This window comes from Pieris napi, chromosome 11, assembly GCF_905475465.1.
Source record: "Pieris napi chromosome 11, ilPieNapi1.2, whole genome shotgun sequence".
Taxonomy (NCBI): Eukaryota; Metazoa; Arthropoda; class Insecta; order Lepidoptera; family Pieridae; genus Pieris; species Pieris napi.
The window spans coordinates 4625788-4645001 of NC_062244.1; the positions used below are offsets into that span (position 1 = coordinate 4625788).

The 19214-nt window shown below is 33.3% G+C and overlaps 1 protein-coding gene across 1 annotated transcript; it reads left to right on the forward strand.

Annotated features, from left to right (window-relative positions):
* Positions 1-871: 871 nt before the first annotated feature.
* LOC125053974 lies at positions 872-17398 on the forward strand. The gene is made up of 6 exons (XM_047655617.1): positions 872-963; positions 12675-12918; positions 13862-13999; positions 15049-15172; positions 15703-15925; positions 16586-17398. The coding sequence occupies exons 1-6, from the start codon at positions 915-917 to the stop codon at positions 16825-16827; spliced, it is 1020 nt and encodes a 339-aa protein (XP_047511573.1). The 5' UTR covers positions 872-914; the 3' UTR covers positions 16828-17398.
* Positions 17399-19214: the final 1816 nt, after the last annotated feature.

Consider the following 19214-nt stretch of genomic DNA (forward strand, 5'->3'; position numbering starts at 1 on the left):
AGAAGAACTTTACCAAAACGTGATAATTTACTCCTAACTATACTTATACCTGTTTAATATAAACATGTCACACTTTTACACACATTACTCGAATATTGTTTCATGATATACAACTATTTTGATGATGATTTTGGATTTCTCCAAAATGAAAAAAATACCCACGATTTGGAGTAAATACTGGATGGTACTGGCAACAGCAGAGACGCATGCGCGCTAATGCTGTTTTCTTCGCGCCACATGGGTTTAGCAGTTTTATTGATCCACGTTAGGCATAATAAGACCATCTGATAACTATGGCATAATAGGTATACTATATCATATAAGCCGTCTTTGATATCAATTAAAGATACACTTAATGTTGGTAATTTATTTGTATGGAGTTTGGGTGTAGAAATGAATAATATGGGTGAATATTCAAATAATAGAGTAGGTACAACTATTTCGAAAATTTAATTTTAATCGAAGTAAGTAAAACAAGTGCCGCTATAAAATCATAGTGTAGGCCTCAGATTTGAGTATCGGTTCTGTAATAAGTTTTACCTTAATGCACAAGTTGGGGATCGGGATTCTGTGCCTGGCAAAAAAATGCGGACACTAGCCCAAAACTGCTCTCGAGATAAATACACATTATAAAAATAAAAGTACATACATAGTTTAATTTCAAAGGTAAAATTAAATAACGATTTTATAAAAGTACAAAATAAACATAATTTTGATGTTTTTGCCTGTAGCAAGTTAGGGATTAGTAGCTCCTAAACATCAAGAAGTCTACTACAAAGCGGGGTTTTAGCAGTGATGCATAGATCATTAAAATCCTTCAGAAGTACTGACAAAAAACTGTGGAAGAAGTGACGTAAGTAGATCAAAATATTACATTCTCTGGGGTCAAGGTGACATCAAGGTTTGAACGATCTATGCAGTATGAGTCAGTGAACAGTGCCCGAGCGCAGCGGTGGTGGTGCGGTATGATATTTCTTTATTATTAGTACGATCGGAAGAAATATTTTGTGAACAATGACATAAAACATTTTTAGTAATATTTTATTTTTATTATAACAATTAGTAAATATATAATTATTATTTATTATTATTATTAAAGATTTATTAATCCATACAACAATTGGTTAGTTCACATTCCTTAATATTAGTATTAATTGAGTTAGTATGAGTTTTAAACAAAATTTAAGTTAGATTTATTTTTAATTTTTTAGTGGTCTAGTTTTTGTATGGGCAACATTCATCCAGTTTTCCCCCTTTAGTTCTACAATGTCATCGGTGTAGTAAATACAACTAAAGTTGCCTAATATGAATAAGTTAGTATATACTTCGATAACTAAGAACAGTAAAATTTATTTTCTGTAGAGAAAATGTCGAGTGAAGTTACAATAGAGGTTTTATTTATATAACAATAAACTTTATTTAATCAAAATAAGGATTTGTTAAGTCGTTTAATAGAACGTGTGTGTAAATGCTAAAGTATCGATCAGTCGTTTACTCGGTTTGTTCGATACAAACATAGTACTGAGTTTAAATACAAATTAAAAATAATTCTTTTGAAAACGAAATAACGCTGTTCAATTCTTGCTTACGTATCTAGGGATACTGGAGTTAACTGTAATAATGTGTATACAATTTTATCTTTGGTTTAAACAGCGAGATACACGATTACTGAATAGTGTGATAAATTCGCGATTATATCCGTTAAGGAAGTGTTATTTAAATGTGCATTAAACTCTTTCAAGTAACCTTACGTAATATTTATTACACTACGATTATGGTATATTTTTGTTATCGTATACACCATAAAAACTCGTAAGCGCTAATTTCGATCGTTTAGCAACAGACATCATTTAGGAGTTTTGTATTGTAATAAGGAAATTATTAACTTTTAAAATGCCTATTAAATATTATCGTAATATCATGTTATTGTATAACGTCTGCAAAAACAGGTACCGTATTTATAGTATGTGGCAAAGAGTAGAAAACTCGTGCGCAAGCTCAGTTTTATTTCATTTGTGTGGAATACTGAATTAATGGAAAAAGTATTTAAATTAGTATAGAATAGTAATACAATTCTGGGGTAAAAAGTATTAATAAAGACAGTTAAATTTTCATTATTCAAATCTACATAAATTGTGGTAGTAAAGCATTGTCTCATTAAGTCTTATTATTTCAAAATCAGATCTCAAAGGAAATATTTGATAATTCTTTTCATAGATTATGAAAACGTCTATTGGTTCTTAAAAGAGATTACACGCCTTAGACCGTTTGATAACGATATTAGATTCGTTAATTTGTAAAATTTGTTCCTATTCCGTAACTATTACGTAAAGTTTTAGATGTAACAGAGAAGCGTCAATTAGTAACAAAATTACTTAAATTTATAGCTCACTGCAATATTAAAGTAGGAAGTTACCTCGTCACGGCCTTCTTGAAACCTGTATAGAATATTGATTCTTGAGTAGTTCTACTTGACTTGAGTGTATTCAAAGTCTTTGAAAATGGATAAAGTGTTGATGATAATGAATTGACATTGATTAAAGAGTAATGATCGATATGCACTAAATGACTGGTTAAGTCCCGTGTCCACACAGCTGCAATGGAACGGAAAGAAAAATGGAAAAGACAATTACATATGAGGTGGGTAGGATGATGATTACTAATCGGAGTTCGTTTGTTTGTTTGCCGCCAAATAATATATTTACATAATGAAAAAATATATAGTAATTATACCAAAAAACAATATTTTTCCTATGGCGGGGAAAGAAAACTTCTGTATATTATGGTTTTATGTTCACTATCCAAACAGTCCCATGCATTGCTATCGGAGAAAATAAAACTGGTTCACAATTTTTCGTTTTATTGTATAACTACTTTTAAAATACATAAATTTTAATACAGTGTAAAAAAACTGAATAGAAAAACATTTTTTAATCAATTAAAAATATTTATATTAACGGTACTCTCGACTCTCTGAAAAGATAATTACGCGCTTAAGTATTTAAGCAAGCCCAACATTATGTTTATATTAAGTATGCATCAAATGTGCTTTACCTTTATAATAAAATTATACATATAAAAATTAATACACATTAATTTTATATATTATTATATTTCACATTATTTAATATTAAACTGTGTCTGAAACTATTCTAATTATTAATTAGCAAACAAGTGCTTGTTAATGAGAGGATGGCGAGGAACTCACTTGTGTCAATGTTTACTAAGGCTCGAATTACAGGGACTAAATACATTTTGTCGTATCTACTTTTAAATACAAAGGCAATTCTATTATTAGATACACTTTTACAATAATTTTAGTTCATAAATCCATCACGCCGTAAATGGGCCACAATATCCATAGGCTCTTAAATCAAGCTAAGCTCAACGCCTTAATGTAAGACAGACGATTTATTAACAATATACGAATATTCTGTAACTATTACGTAGCAAAAAAAGATATTAGCAACTCTAACTGATAATGAAACTAATTATATTTAAGTTGTATTGCAATTTGAGATAGGTATAGTTTATTATAAAACCCTTTTTTCTGTAAGCAGTGTTGGCCTAGTAGCTTCAGTGTGCGACTCTCATCCCTGAGGTCGTAGGTCCGACCGTGTGTGCACCAATGGACTTTCCGTCTTTGTGTGCATTTAACGAACGTACGTTGAAGAAAAACATCGTGAGGATGTTGTGCCTTACACCCAAAACGTCAACGGCATGTGTCAGGCACGGAAGGTTCATCATCTACTTGCCTATTAGAAATGATCACTGAGTTCAGTAGAGTAGAGTAGAGAGAGATCAATGAGTTTTAATATAGGACAACAGAAAGCAAAGTATTCGGTCTACAGTGTATCCTAGGACGCGAAGTCCTCTTCTAGCTCTCTCCACTTGTTTCTGTCCTGGGCCACACAGCCACGAGATGGAAAAAGAAAAAGAGGTCAGGTTAAGCGATGGAGGGATGACCAGAAAACTACGTTACTGATTTGAAAATATTATTTAAAATGTAGAATTATCGCCGTTGGTTAGGCGCTCTGAGGGGCTTAAATTGTGGTATCATCAGACGCAACCTGGTTTAAGCGAATCCTGCCACATACTGTGTATCTAGATATTTCAAATTTTTACCGTTCAACTGAGTATATCCTCTATAAACGGGTATGTCCTTTATAAATGAAAGACTAAATTGTACTAAAACGATACGTACAGAGATTTTTACACATGTTCTATAGATATGCTAACTCGGTTAACGTAATTACCACTAACAACGAAATCCATTGAAAACTTTTCAATTTAGCATTGCAATGTTTTTGAAAGTTTATGGAATCAGTGGTCACGGTTAGTTCATAAATAAAATCGCAATGCAACAGACTAACTGATTAACATTTATATGTTACGGATTAATAATTATTTCGGTCAATAAATTTTCTGAATCCTTAAAATCTTTTGATATTTTCATCGAAATATGTCTACTTAGGATATGTGAGAATCATATAAATAATTTTAAATATGTGGGCAAGTTTGTGTTATAAGGTGTATATATGTGTCTCATACACACGATAAACACGATTGGGATTGGTGGATTTAAATACTTCTAAATTTAAGTTAAAATTATTGAATATATAGAGGCAGCTAAACAGAACATTATAGGAACAAGGTAGATACAACACGTTTCTTATCGCTGAAAAAAAAAACAACTAGCAAACAAATATTTACTTATTTTATTAATAAGCAACATTTTATTTTATGTAATATATGTGAATAACAATAAAGTGTAACGAAATAATCATTGTTTAAAAAATACGTCTTTTGATTAATTAGCTAAATAAAATTAATGCAATCTAACCGTTAAAAATCAAACTGAAGGTAAATAAAAGTGAAATTCACACAAAATAACGAAACTGGAGATATATTGACTAATTATTTCTTGTTTATATGGTTGGTACACGCGATTTCTGCACAGTTTGGAGCAAATGTGTGAAAACAGAATTAGAATTTATCGAATTTAGTCGCCATAAAGAATCTACTAAATTATATTTAATGATATAATAACAGGATAATAAAAGTTTAAAAAAACTTTTTTCACCAATAGGTAACTAACAATCAGGTAATTAGAATACTAAGCCTTGACTTTTAATCTACTAATGGCGACTGACTACTAACAAATGAAGTCATGCTAATTATAGCATGACTTCATTAGTTCGCCTAAGTCTCAAAAAACAAATTTTTTAAACGGTTTTATGTGTAGTCTCCCAGACGTAATGACGTTATTCTGTTAATCTATGGCACTCTTAATCCCACTGTTAAGAGCCATTGATGCCTCGTTTAGTCCATTTATAAACACCTATAAATTATCATTATCTAGACGTGTGACATTCATGTAATCTTTTTTTGTTTAAATCCAAATACTATGTGTTGTCAGGCATTAAAATCGCCAAAAAGTTTTTTCTTTAAATGTGTAAAGGTTATGTCAATCAAAGACAATACTAAGTTTTGTTTTTGTTAAACTTTTATCAGGGCAATGAGAAGTACAAACATTATCCGTCTACGGAATCGTTAGAGTTGTAATCAAGTGTGGTATATACGAAAAATTATATTCGATAAATGTAAATTCATATAAACAAACCTTTTTGATTACATCATGCGATATTTATAACAAAAGATTCAAATAAAACTGCAGTTTTATTAAATATTTAACGAGCTACGATCACGATTAGTTATTAACAACTTTATTGTTCCTTGTTCAATAAACATAACCATTTATAATTGCTCAAAGATATTTCCTATTTCAACTTATTAGATCATCATGTAAAGGAAAATATATTATTGATTACGAATGTTCATAATTTTTTTAATTCTTTTAAAATGAGCATTATATTTACCCCAAAATTTTGGTATATTAGCTATGTACATTGTACATATTATATCTAAACTCTTATTTAACTTGAAGTGCGAGTGTTGTTCCTGGTGTAAGCGAGAACTACACAAGTAATTTAAAGAACTTAAAACTTTTATTTACACTCCTAGATTTGGGCCAAATGAAAATGTATGATGGTGGTGACAGAAACTTATTTTTATGTATTTTTTTTGTGTAGGCAATTTTAACAAACATTTTTAATTTTTTACGTGCTTACTTTACTACTGTATTTTTATTGAAATTAGTGTATATTGTAATAAGAGGTATTTAAAACCGCAAAAGTTGATTAAAATTGATATTTTACGGTTGTGCAAACATAACACATACAATAAAAACGTCACAAGATATCAGCACTCAGTTAATACAACATGAATTGGTTCCAATTCATGGATAGGAAGATAAGAACATAAGAATTTTATACCTTGATGCAACCTTAACGGCAGGTTACTTCGTGACCTGATTTGAATGTGAGAGGCTAGTTTTTATCCTACACAAAGCGGATTGCCTTAGCTTTTGCATTCTTATTTAATCAATTGAATAACTCGACAGACATAGTTTAATACTGTTTTACTGATATAATTTATTTATTTATTTGCTTAATGGTATTCCTACAGCTACTTACAAGTACTATACAATATTCAAATAATTACACTATACACAAGAGCCAAAAATGGAATACACATTTAAACATACACAAAACACAGTTACACCTATACAAATACAAAAAATTCAAAAAAAATTTACAAAGAATATATGTATGTATGTATGTAAATTCTAAATTCTACGATTCACAGTTCATTACAACATATTTATTATAAAGAAGGAATAACAAAGCCATTCTATCTAATAAAAGATACTAGATTTTTTATATCATTTCTTAAGCATTTTTTAGATACATTAAATATTTCTATTTGCTGGTAATTCCTATTATAATCTGAAGGTATACGATGCATGACTGAGTTTCGCAAATAGTTTGAATTAAACCGAGGAATTTTAAATAGTTGCGTTTGCCTTGTATTGTGTCAAGAAGGGGCGTGAAAAAGTAAAAGCAGCAATAAGTCAGGACAGTCAATTAAATAAAAAAATAATATCTATTACAAAATCTGTAATTGCATTAAAGTTAAATCTTTAGAGACCTAAAGTAGATTACTTATAATATCATCTGAGGAAGTGGGCATACATAGTTTTAAATTCTCAACTTACAAGCTTCCTATATATACAAATTATTAAATATAAACTAAATATCTGTAGTAGATATTAAAAAAGTTTTTATATAAATTAGTTAAAACACTATTTTAATAACTCTTTGCATTTAGACTCTGAGTTTTGAGATTCAGATCAGAGATTTCACTTCTTGGTGAATTTGATGATCGGAAAACAGCCAACTATTTACATGAAATTCCTCATTTATTCATCTAAAAATTACCACGTTCCTACGCTTTATGGTACGGGTAATGAATATTAATCTGTGCTTAAACAATAATACCCAGTTGTTGTTGTCGATAAATTTCTTTTGTACCGCTCGTAGTTTTCAATGTAATATTATCGTTAATTACACAAAGAAAATTTGTTACCTTTTGTGTGTAAATTATTAAAGTTTTATTCAATTAATAAAACTTAAAACATATACATACTATCTAATTTTAATAGCAGAACTTTGGTAAAAATCCTTATGTTATAAATACATCGCATGCTACAGAGCTCTTAAGTATCGCCTAAAATATAACTTGGCACGATCATTACTTTTACGAGTTCATTATGTCGTGATAATAGACTATAGATAGCGAAATATCACTTTTGTCACGGACTATCCTTGACATTACGTAAGGCATTTGGTGAATGTGAATAATGGGTCATGTGAGAGGTACAACGTAAAAATATGTTTTTTTTTTTTTAAAAGGGACCCCTACATCCTAGCCTATCAGCCACGCTGGCAGATTTGTGACCGAGTGGCCAAGCAGCAGGGGAGTGTCAGAATCTCCCCTTTCTTAAAAAGGGACATTATTGTCTTAAAGGGTTGGCGTCTCCCGCCGGGCCCGGGCGACAACTACTCCGAAAATATCGTCACAATATTTATAGGTGAGTCGGGGCCCGCTGCCCGGCGACACCCGCGTTACCTCTCGTGCTATTTGTGCGGGTGACATATCTGACAATCTTGTCGCAGAATTTTTCCAGCTGCGATCTGTGCCCAAGCAACATGTCGGATAGCCCATCCCGGGATACCCTCATGCCAGTCTCGAGTTTCAGATCGCACCTGGCCCTTTCAAAATTCGCACAGTCGACAAGTAAATGAACCACCGTTTGGCCGGTTCTGTCGTCACAGTCACACGCGGGGCTTGTCTTCAGTTTGAGTCTGTGTAAATAGTGTCCAAAAGCCCCGTGGCCAGTCAGGATCTGCGCCATGTGAGGTGCGAAACGCCTTGTCTTGATTTGTTTGTATGCCGCATTTGCATCTGTGTCTAAAGTCTTGAGTCTTGTCAGTCGTCGCAAATAGGAAAGCGGATACGCATCGTACCCTATTCGCGTCCCTGTTTCCCCAACCGCCTCCCCCGCGAGAGCGTCTGCCCTCTCGTTTCCCGTAGTGCCAACGTGCGCCTTCACCCAAAAGAGTTCAATTTTAATGCCATTTTCATGGCTAAAAATATCTTACGACGAGCTATATTTACTGTACACTTTAAAGCGTACCAATTCTTAAAATTCCGGCAACGCACTCTCGAGCCTTCTGGCAATGTGGGTATCCATGGGCGACGGTAGCACTTAACATCAGAAAACGAAACGAAAGAAACGTCATCGATCCAAGTCATTTGCCTAGCTGTTTGATCAACTAGCTGAATATCTTTCAGGCCGCTAGTTAAACGGCGCTGTTTAGTTAAAAGGCTAGGCTGTTAATTGAACTACTAATTAAGCTAGTTGGCTGCGACATATTATTTTAATTCGTTAAATATTTTTTGGTCTTTCAACAGAGTAAACGAATATAATATAGTATAATTTTTTAGATATTTCAATTGAACAAAATTATCTATATTATAATTCATTATTTAAAACGAATTATAGAATACGCGTTGGAATGCTATCGTTAAAAATTGCATATAGAATTCCAGTTTCATTAACAAATTAAATTAATCGAGTTATAACTAAATCCAATTAACGATTAAAATACCAATATGCAAATTGAGCATTAATATTGAAATTAGTTATTCAAACAAGAAACTCATTAGTATTCCCTTAAAATAATGAATGTGATGATTTAATGGCCTGGGAGGCTGCTCATTTATTAAATATTAATTTAACATATAAAGGAAGTTTACATTTTCCATTCCTTTATTTACTTCCTTAGCAATTGTCTAAGACAAAGTAAATACTATTTATTTAAGTTCATTATTATTTAGCAGAGAAGTATTTAATTTAGTAATCTAGAGATTTTTATGCCTCTTAACCATTTTCTCAAAATACCATCCGTACCCATCCATACCTTGACGTCCGTCGTTCCACAATTGAGCGTTTCTTAAGGCAATTTCTTCCACGCAGTACCACTATGTGGAACCAGCTGCCAACTGAATTTCTGAACCAATTCGACTTAGGGTCCTTCAAGAAAAGAGCGTACCAATTCTTAAAAGGCTGGCAGCTTGCGAGCCTTCTGGCAGTGCGAGTGCCCATGGGCGGCGGTATCACTAAACATTAGATGAGCCTCCTGCCCGTTTGCCTCCTGTAAGATAAGAAAATCACAAATCATCAAATCATAACGGTAATAATTGAGGAGTTGTTTATAATAATTTTATATTATTATATTTTCTCGGAAGCATATAATTGTAGCAAAAAAATAATGACTAAAATTAAAGAACGTTACTCAGTTATTGACCTTAGAAGAACGGACAATAGCTTTTTGTCAAGGTGCTCATTATTCGCAAGAGAATGGCATCAGAAAAAAGTCATACAGGTAACTAGACTTATCATTGGAATACGTAATTTGTTTTTTTTTATTCAATTTTGTTTGTCTGGACGCCATTCGTCAATCGACATATATCTAAATTCAAATCGATTCGACAATCATCAATGACCTTTAGATTGAGATATAATTACGTCAGTAAGCATTTCCTGTAAATGCATCATAGTCAGATTTCTGCTGTACTCTTTCAAATTATGAACTTGATGTCAATTCGAATTCGATTATTTAAGAACTCAAACCTGTCGGTTGTAGAACATGATCTGAAAATTTACACAACTTTTGACTTTACTCACACTTTACTTTTTGATAACAATAACACAATATTTTTTTTCCTTTAAGAAAAGAGCGTACCAATTCTTCCAAGTCCGGCAACGCACTTGCGAGAGAACGCATTGTGAGTGTCCAAGGGCGGTATCACTCAATATCAGATGAGCCTCATCCTCGTTTGCACCCTGATCTATAAAAAAAATTAAAAGCCTAAGACAATCTTTAAAAAATCCACCATAACACATCAAATTACATAAAACACAAGTGCGAATGAAAATATAACAAAGCCGAAAAAAGTGGATGGAGCTAGTAGTAGGTATCTCTTAAGAATAGGCCGGCAACGCACTCGCGAGCCCTCTGGCATTGAGAGTGTCCATGGGCGGCGGTATCACTTACCATCAGATGAGCCTCCTGCCCGTTTGCCCCCCGTTCTTTAAAAAAAAAAAAGAATAAAAAAATGAGTAAGTTAACAACAAGTTCGACTTCATACTTAAAAGTGTATTCACACTAAAATTTTACTCAGGCGTTATTGTTTATTACTTTGGATAGAATCTAATGAATTGTAGACATATTAGGCAAGTTTACCTTTATATATATATATAATAAATCTAGTATAGAAATTCAAGTTTTTCGAATCCAAACACAAATGTACAGTAATTTTTACGAAAAATATCATATGCCGCGTGACACAAGAATAAAACCGGATATTGGCATCGAGAAAAGCAATCAAATTGTATTCGAAAAGAGGAAATATGTTGGAATATTCTGTAGGCTATTCGCATACACCTCATGTAAATTATATTGGATCGAGCGAATATTGTATTACGTACATCGGCAGTATAATATTTTTCCTTGCGTCTCTGAGTATTTGTGATATGCCTTTCAATAATCTAGAAGAAAAAAGGGGAAAAAGTCTTAAATTAACACCAGGCTGCCCGATGCCATAGCCGAAAAGGGTAGGTAACAAGGCTACCCTAGAAAATTATTAAAAATAATAGTAAAATAGGCTATCTAGAATCAGCCTTCTTTTATTAGAATAAGCCTAATCTATCGGTTTTGTAGCATATGTAGTCTGATGATCCTCTTGGGGCTATGGTGTGGACATATTTCTGAATCTATTCTATTGAAATCTACAAAGGCAAGACGAAAGGAATTCTTTCGTCTAGAGTCAAACAGGTTAACTCCACGTACAATAATCACTAAGTCACGGAATAATGTGGTAACATAACTCTTATTTTCAATTTTTTTTAATGAATAAATCAATTCAAAATGTCAAAATAATTGTAAACTTAACCTTAAATAACTGTATTTCGCCCTTCATTGTCCGGAAACACTGTGACTAACTACACTGTACTGTATAATTTTACATGAAAAAACCTACAAGCTTCGACTTGAGACAGCGGTAAAGAGGGACAGGGGCTTATGATTGGGCTTGCATTGGGAAAACAGAGAAATGAATATCGATGGCGAAAGACTGAGAGAGATAGAGGATATGGCTACTATGATCCAAGACCTTGAGGGGTTCGGACTCCATCTATTACTGGTAGATAAAGTAAACACTATATCTAAGATTACGCTTGGTTGTGATGCCCAGCCTGAAGTGGATAGATGCATAACGGACGCGTGGGCGGCTTTCGGAGACAAACGGCATATCATGCACGGAACTTCCGCCCGACCAAGGGTTACAACCAATGTATCCTTTCTGCCTTTACATACAGAGTCGAAACTATGCTCACACAACGATCAGCCGAGAGCATAAGAGTCGCACAGAGCAACGTAGAGAGAGCAATGCTGGGCATCTCCCTTCGCGACCGTATTCGTGATGAAGTAATAAGAATGTAGTCACTAAGATCGTGACCTTGACAAGGGGGGGGGGGTCATATAGATAGACAACATCACAAATGCAGGAACCAAAAGGCGAAATGCCGGTCAAACTGGATAAAAATGAAGGTGGCCTCCGTCCAAAGTTAGACTCAAAAGAATGACTCATAATGAAATCAACAATCAATGACCAGAGGATAAAGGTGAACGGTCTTGAAAAATTAGTTCTTGACAGTGATAAAGATTAAATGTTTGTAAATGTGCCGTCACAAGTCAAGTAATCATTTACTTGTAATGTTTTAAATTATGTTTTAAAAAATGTACGTACAAACGTACGTACACTTTAGTAAATTTTGTAGACAACATAATAATAATCAATATATAGATAGTTATTATAATTAAATACGATATTTCGTTATTATATAAAGTATGTTTAGATTGTTTATTACATGTGTTTATTTAATGAGTTTTTTTTTATTTACGCTCTCCAGGCATGGAGATTTTCGTAAACACTATATATATAAAAAAAAAACTAATTTCATAATTTGATGTAAATTTATAAATCAGTGAATTTTATGGCAGCCCACTCCTTATTTTTTATGAATCTGTGACGGAAATTGTATGAGACCATACAAATTCGATTGGCCTTAGTGGGTCACGTTAGTGTCTCAGGCCCCAGTACAAAATGCAGTAAATTTAACGTAAAGTAAACAACAGTCTTTTTAGATTTCAGGATGTCCCCGGCAGCGTCGTTCGGCGAGCGATGGGCCTTAGACAACTTGACAAGGAAAGCCTCACCAGAAGAGCTCCTCACCCTTGATCTTATACTCAATTGCTGTAGTGGAGATGAGACAGAAGCATCGAAAAGAGCGAGAAAATATTACACAGCTCGAGGGCCTGGTGGACTCACTGAGTTATGGCATCGGCGGCGACCTGACGATGAAGATATATTGTCTAGCTGTCAAGATGTGTAAGTGTCTTTAGTGTAAATTAAGGCGTCGATGGTGTTCATAGACCGAAATCAAGGAAATAATATTTTAATGTACTTTCTTTACATACCTGCACTAGTTCTCTGTTATTTGCAAGTTGATGAGAGCTTCAATCTCAAGTCTCCACGTTGTGTTATACCGAGCTGATTTCGATGACCCCCCCTCCCTTTACCAATCAAATTGCCCCCTATGGGGTGTGGGCCCCACGATGAGGAACAGTGGTTTAAACCATTTAAAGAAAGTTAAATTCATGGTATTGCATGACTCGTTGAGTTCTAGGAATTCAAGAAGGTCGTTCATTCAAGAAGGTTGATTATTGTGGTTACAAGTTTGATAACAGATATCGCAGGATTTCGTGCTATGCTTTGTTAGCGAAATTATTTTCAACTAACCACTTGTTTGTGATATGTTAATAGAAATTATGAATGTAAAAGAGACCGAAGAAAACAGTGATCGCAGACAGTGCAATTGTCAGTAATAAAAAAAAGGATTCGAGAATATGACAACCACGAAGAGTAGATTTCCATGCCGCTCTGAAATATATTTTGGATAGTTCGCGCCAACTATAGTTGACACAGTATACTGTGTCAGAGTAAAATAAATAATATATGTAACGTAACAATACAGAAAATTGCAGCAAATAGATCGTAATAATTTTGCAGAATAATAAAAAGAGTTTAATAAGCCATCTTATTGATATGTTAATCAAATTAATGCAGTAGTGCAGCAGATTGCTTGTTGATAAGCTTTTTAGAAACAAGGCGTAAAAAAATTATTTTGCTAAACAGTTTCTTAGTTATTTATTATACGATACGATAGTGTTCACTCGTGCCTGTTTGTTACAATGCAATTCTTACCATGTCTATGTAAAGATTTTAGCTGTCATAAGTCCGTACTTTTAATTCTCTTTTTATACTATTTCAGATACATAGTACCTCTACGCACCCGCAGCGCTGAAGGTAGACGACTGACATTTGTCAAACTACCCGCACCTACAGCGCTAAACAAACCACTTTCTCCAAAAGCGTTGTTAGCAAGATGGCTCATGATATTGGACATAAGGTAAGCCCTTGCTAAACAAAACACTATTAAAAGTTCCTAGTTTATATCAAATAATGTTAATTTACCTCGTATATTTGAATTGCGCACCTCAACAAGATTCTATGCCCCATAGTGACAAAATTTGAAAAGACTATAATATTACCGTTCTAAGTGAAAATTTTATAATAACCATAACTATACACATTTCAAAGCATAGGCACACAATATCCAGCAGTTTCCATTGATCTAGTTTTGCTATTGCATATTTAAATTATAGCGCCGGCCGTTTATACATTATGTCACATTGCCCGCGTTTGTGATGGTAGATGAGTCTAAAAAGTCCTTACTTGGAATAGCTTAGTGGGGAGCAATAGGACAGGATGGTAACAGAAACTTAGGAAGATGAAAGAAAAGAGATAGCGGGAAAATATTGGAAAACAGTAGCAAAGATGAGAGATAAGTGGAAGAGTTTGAAAGAGGCCTTCACTCCTTTGGAGGTCGAGAACTAGTCTATATATATAAAAATGAAACCCGTTTTCCGTTGTCACGACATAACATGAAAACGGCTTGACAGATTTGTCTGATTATTTTTTTATAATATTCCTTGAAGTACGAGGATGGTTCTTACGGAGAGAAAAGTTAAAACAAATTGAGTGAAAAAGTCTAAAAACAACACTTTTCTATATTCCCATACAACATTTTCGAAATAATATTTAAAGGTAATTTGAACTTTAATACCATTTCATAAAGTTCAAGTGTTAGTGGAGGGGTTCCGGGAAGGTAAATTTTTATTTTTTGACATAATGTATTTGTTGTATTATTAACTTTCTTTTTTTTATCTTACTAGCTAGACCGGTGTCCCGAATAGCAGAATAAATATTAAAAAAAAAAGAATTGTCTGTTAGGCGGTACGATATTCACCAGGCCAGCTAGTATTTAATATAATAAGAACATAACCTTAATGTAACTTAAATAAAATAACTAAAATAAATTGAAATATTTGGACCTCTCAAAAATATTTCAAATTAGACTACATAACTAGCAATAAAATGGTCGGTTAAAACTTACAGGTTAAGAGATGATCCAACTCCAGGTGATGAAGTAGTGATGATAGACGTATGTGACCTGCAACCCGCGCATCTCAAAAGCCACTTCAAAGGGAGTTATTGGAAAGATTTCGCTTGGTGTATGAAGGTAAAACACTGTCCGTTTTAACAAAATTTCTTCTTGAAGTTATATTCTTGCTTTCGTCTCGTAGAAAGTACGGCAACTATTTTACATAAAAAACATTTTTATGTGTCGTATTTTTGTGTAAACACTCCAAGAATTGGCACCCGTACACTTCCAAAAGCGATAGCGATACCGATCCCGAGGTTTATATATGAAATTACTATGCTGTTCTCTCAAAATTCATAGTACTGATGCCGCACTGTTCGCGTGGTACAAAATCTTAATTTTTGATTCGGGATCGGAATCTGTATTGCCATTAAAAGTTACAGAGGGCCTGTGGTGAACTTTCACTAACCTATTGGGGTGCATTGGGGGTGCATTAGGGGTGCTAGGGCAGTTTAATGAATGAACAACTCCAAGCAATAAATCGCGATTAAAATTAGCAATGAATTGTAGTGCAGTACCTAAAGCCTTTTTTGACAATTGTGTTTCACTTCACGACATACTATAAAGTAAAGTTGAAGAAATCTACTCTATATACTTCTTTTTTTCAGTCGGCGTACCCTCACCGATTTTCAGAAATCCATATCATCAATACACAGAAGCTTAAAACTATAACCGTCCTACTCTTACACATGAGTTTTTACCCCTGGCGACGTATCATCCGATCACACGCAGGTGAAGATGGTATTAACAATTTTATGAACGACTACTTCCCGCCTGAAGGTTTACCTCATGAATACGGGGGGAAAGCTGGTGTTATGAAAGATCTCAATGGTAATTATTAAGTACTTGTACACATTCAAATATGTAATTAGGTAATTTTCCATCCAAAATTTCCCCTTAAAGTACACCTAATTTTTATATGCGACCAAGGCGCGGATTTTTTTACTTTATTTATTAACTTAAATATTAAAATTAAAGCACATATTCATGTGACGATGTGACATCAATTGAAAAATATTGCTTCATGACGTGTTAAACAAAAGAAAATATATTTCGATGTTGTTTCATGAAAACGCCTGGCAAGATCTATGAATAATGAATTTTCAATAAAAACAGCTAAATACAGTCAAATTATTATATGAAAAAATAAATAATCACATTCTAATAGATACGTTATTAAGATATTTTTTACGACGCATGACGCTATATTAGGTACGGGCCTAATATAGCGGCATGCGTCAAACCGAACAGGTATTCTTTTGTTTATAAGGAAAGGTTAGACAAAACCAAAACAAAGATTCTGATTACACTACATCTTCCAAATGCCTACACTTAAACATATCTTACATGTAGTCATCTTCATACGATAATTATAGCCAAACGAAGAAAGGACCAGTCATCAGTTTGAGCTCGCCATTTCATAAAATAGAACCATTCCGTAAAGTTGTTAACGATGGATATTGTTTATTAGCTACACTTTTTATTTTACAGATGAATGGACAAAGAAACTTCTACTAAATTCAAAATGGCTCCAAATCGAAGAGCAAAAGTTCTACCAAACGGAATTGAAACCAGACAAACGTCGTCAGAATAGAAGTCTTCGAAATCTTCTTAGTATAAGTTCTTATGATATATCTCGGAGTCAGTCCTGCAAATCGTTGGATAATGACCTTGAGGAGGGTCCCTATGGGGCGTATAGGAGTCTGACAGTAGATAAAACTTTTTACATATAGACTTTTCCCTTTTTAACTGAAATTGTACTACATACAAATTACATGAGTGTAAATAAAAAAAATAAGGAAACGAAATTAACTAAATTAAAACGGAGTATTTAAACACTTAATTACGATAAACACGTATCTAATCAATACTTTCTATTCAATTTACAAGTGTGATAATAGCAACAATTTATTATTATACTTTTAAAAATAACGTAACCTATTTTAATTATGAATAAATCAATAGTTTGCAAAATAATACTTGTCAAAGCTGGCGACTCAAAGTGAGTTTTGGCTTCCAAAACAAGAGAACGTCCACCATCAGAATAATATATCGTTAAGGGATCAAGCAAATGCATCAGGGTCAACTGTATTCGATTAAGATTGGTCAAAACGCAGTGTTCACAACCTGAAGCCAGGCAGTTGTCGTATCAGGGCCGTAAAATTATCGTATATGTGATCCATATACGATAAATTATCATACAGTCAGGAAAATGGCTAAAAATACTTTAAAAAATCATATGAACCGTGAAAAAAAAATGTTGCAAACGATTTATAGTTTAAATCTTGTAAACTTGTGTTTTTCTGATGCGTTTTTGTGTTTGTACATTAACGCTTTGTTCATCCGCTGTAGTCGCCTTGTGACAGCATAATATGTTCCTAATAGAAAAATAAGCCAATAGATGGCACTGACACTAAAAACTGTAATTGTTATTGGGCTATCTGTGTAACCATCAAATTTTTTATCAGAATGGAAATTATCGTACAATCTGCGTACGATAGTCGTGTACCATCGTACATCGTACGTAGTTATGAGATTATCGCACATGTACGATAATTATCGTACAGTTGTGAACACTGTCAAAACGTAACGATTGGTGACGTAAAATCATATCGCGTATAAGCTTGGACTAGAGATGCTGTTAACCAATCAAAATCAAACGGAAAGCACCGTCGTTTAAGATTCTCACTCCGCAGGCATTTAAACTCAAAGTCAAAGTAAATTTATGTATATAGGTAACCAAGTACACTTATGAACGTCAACAGAAAAGATGTTAAATTGATTCTAAATTTACATTTACTATTTAATAATGTATTGCAATATTTGATATCCCTCGTTTAACGTACAAACAATACTCGTAAGCAACAAAACTAAGTTAAGGGAACTTAAAATACTCAATAAGTTTTATACCCAGTGATTGTTAACAATTATATAAGTACCAAAATTTTATAAAAATGCAATAAAATAAAGATTAAGAAACTTGTGCTTTTTATTACTATTATAACGCAACAGAAACAATTTTCTTATAATTCAACGAATTTTTGCTATCGAGCCTTCGAGCTATGGAGGTGTGGAACAACAGTATAAAAAGATGCGTTTATTTCTTCATACAACAAAAAAAAATAATCTAAGGTCAAATTTCTCTCCATAAGACACATCTTTTGAGGCTTCTCTAAGGCTTTGACAGTTCTCTAACAGTACGATACCTTCACATAGCTATAGCGATGCTTAGGTTTTTGTAAAAAAACGCTCGTAGTTATCTCATTCCCGTAGCGTAGTAATGACGCAGTTTGAGGTTGGTAGAAGGACTCTGTCTAATTGAATCTAAAAAAGTAAGTATTTACGCCATTGATTTTTTCACTTTACTTTCACTTTGACTTCCTAGTTTCCATACTATACTAGCCTTCTCTTTTAAGTGACTGCTTATTGCCCACCCAGTCCATTAAAACCGATTAGGGCTCACACGGGTTTGGGTGGGCACAGGTGGTTTATGCTGTAAATTGTGTGCCTAGTAGTTGACTCTGCTTGCTAGTAGGAAAAAGCCCTAGAATTTTAAAGGTAGGAATTAGAGAGAATTTTTCGGCTCTTATCAAGGCTTTCATATACTGAGTTTCCGCTTTTAAAGATCATACATGCAGAAGAGATGTATATAATTATGTTTGGACGAAGAAAAAAATAATTAAAGTTAGATTTAGTAAATAAATTTATACCTTTCGGAAAAAGTCACTTTTTTTTAGTTTAATACCTCCTACAAGTCAAGTTATTCAAACTATAATAAAAAGATATAATTAATTAATAAATATGACGGCCATTTAATATTTCATCTCGGAGATAACACGAATTGCGAAATAATACAAAAATTTTATTAGCAAAATTTGATATCATTAAAATCCTAATTAGACGCTCGAATCTGTATAATCGGATCTGATAATTAAAATCTTATTAGGTGTAATTATGCTGATTATTTACATTGCTACAAGTGACTGGCACATTGTAAACAGAGCATGCACTAGTGAAAGGCCTGGAGTTTGAGTCTGGTGAGCATGATATAATTAGGAGTAATATATATGTGCACAATTGCTTGCAAGCAGTTTTAATTTGGAATTTTAAAAAAACATTT

Coding starts and splice junctions, on each gene's coding strand:
- LOC125053974 (XM_047655617.1), top strand. CDS start 915: ATGCAGTATGAGTCAGTGAACAGTGCCCGAGCGCAGCGGTGGTGGTGC. Junction 964..12,674: donor AGCGCAGCGGTGGTGGTGCG/GTATGATATTTC, acceptor CAGTCTTTTTAG/ATTTCAGGATGTCCCCGGCA. Junction 12,919..13,861: donor TTGTCTAGCTGTCAAGATGT/GTAAGTGTCTTT, acceptor ATACTATTTCAG/ATACATAGTACCTCTACGCA.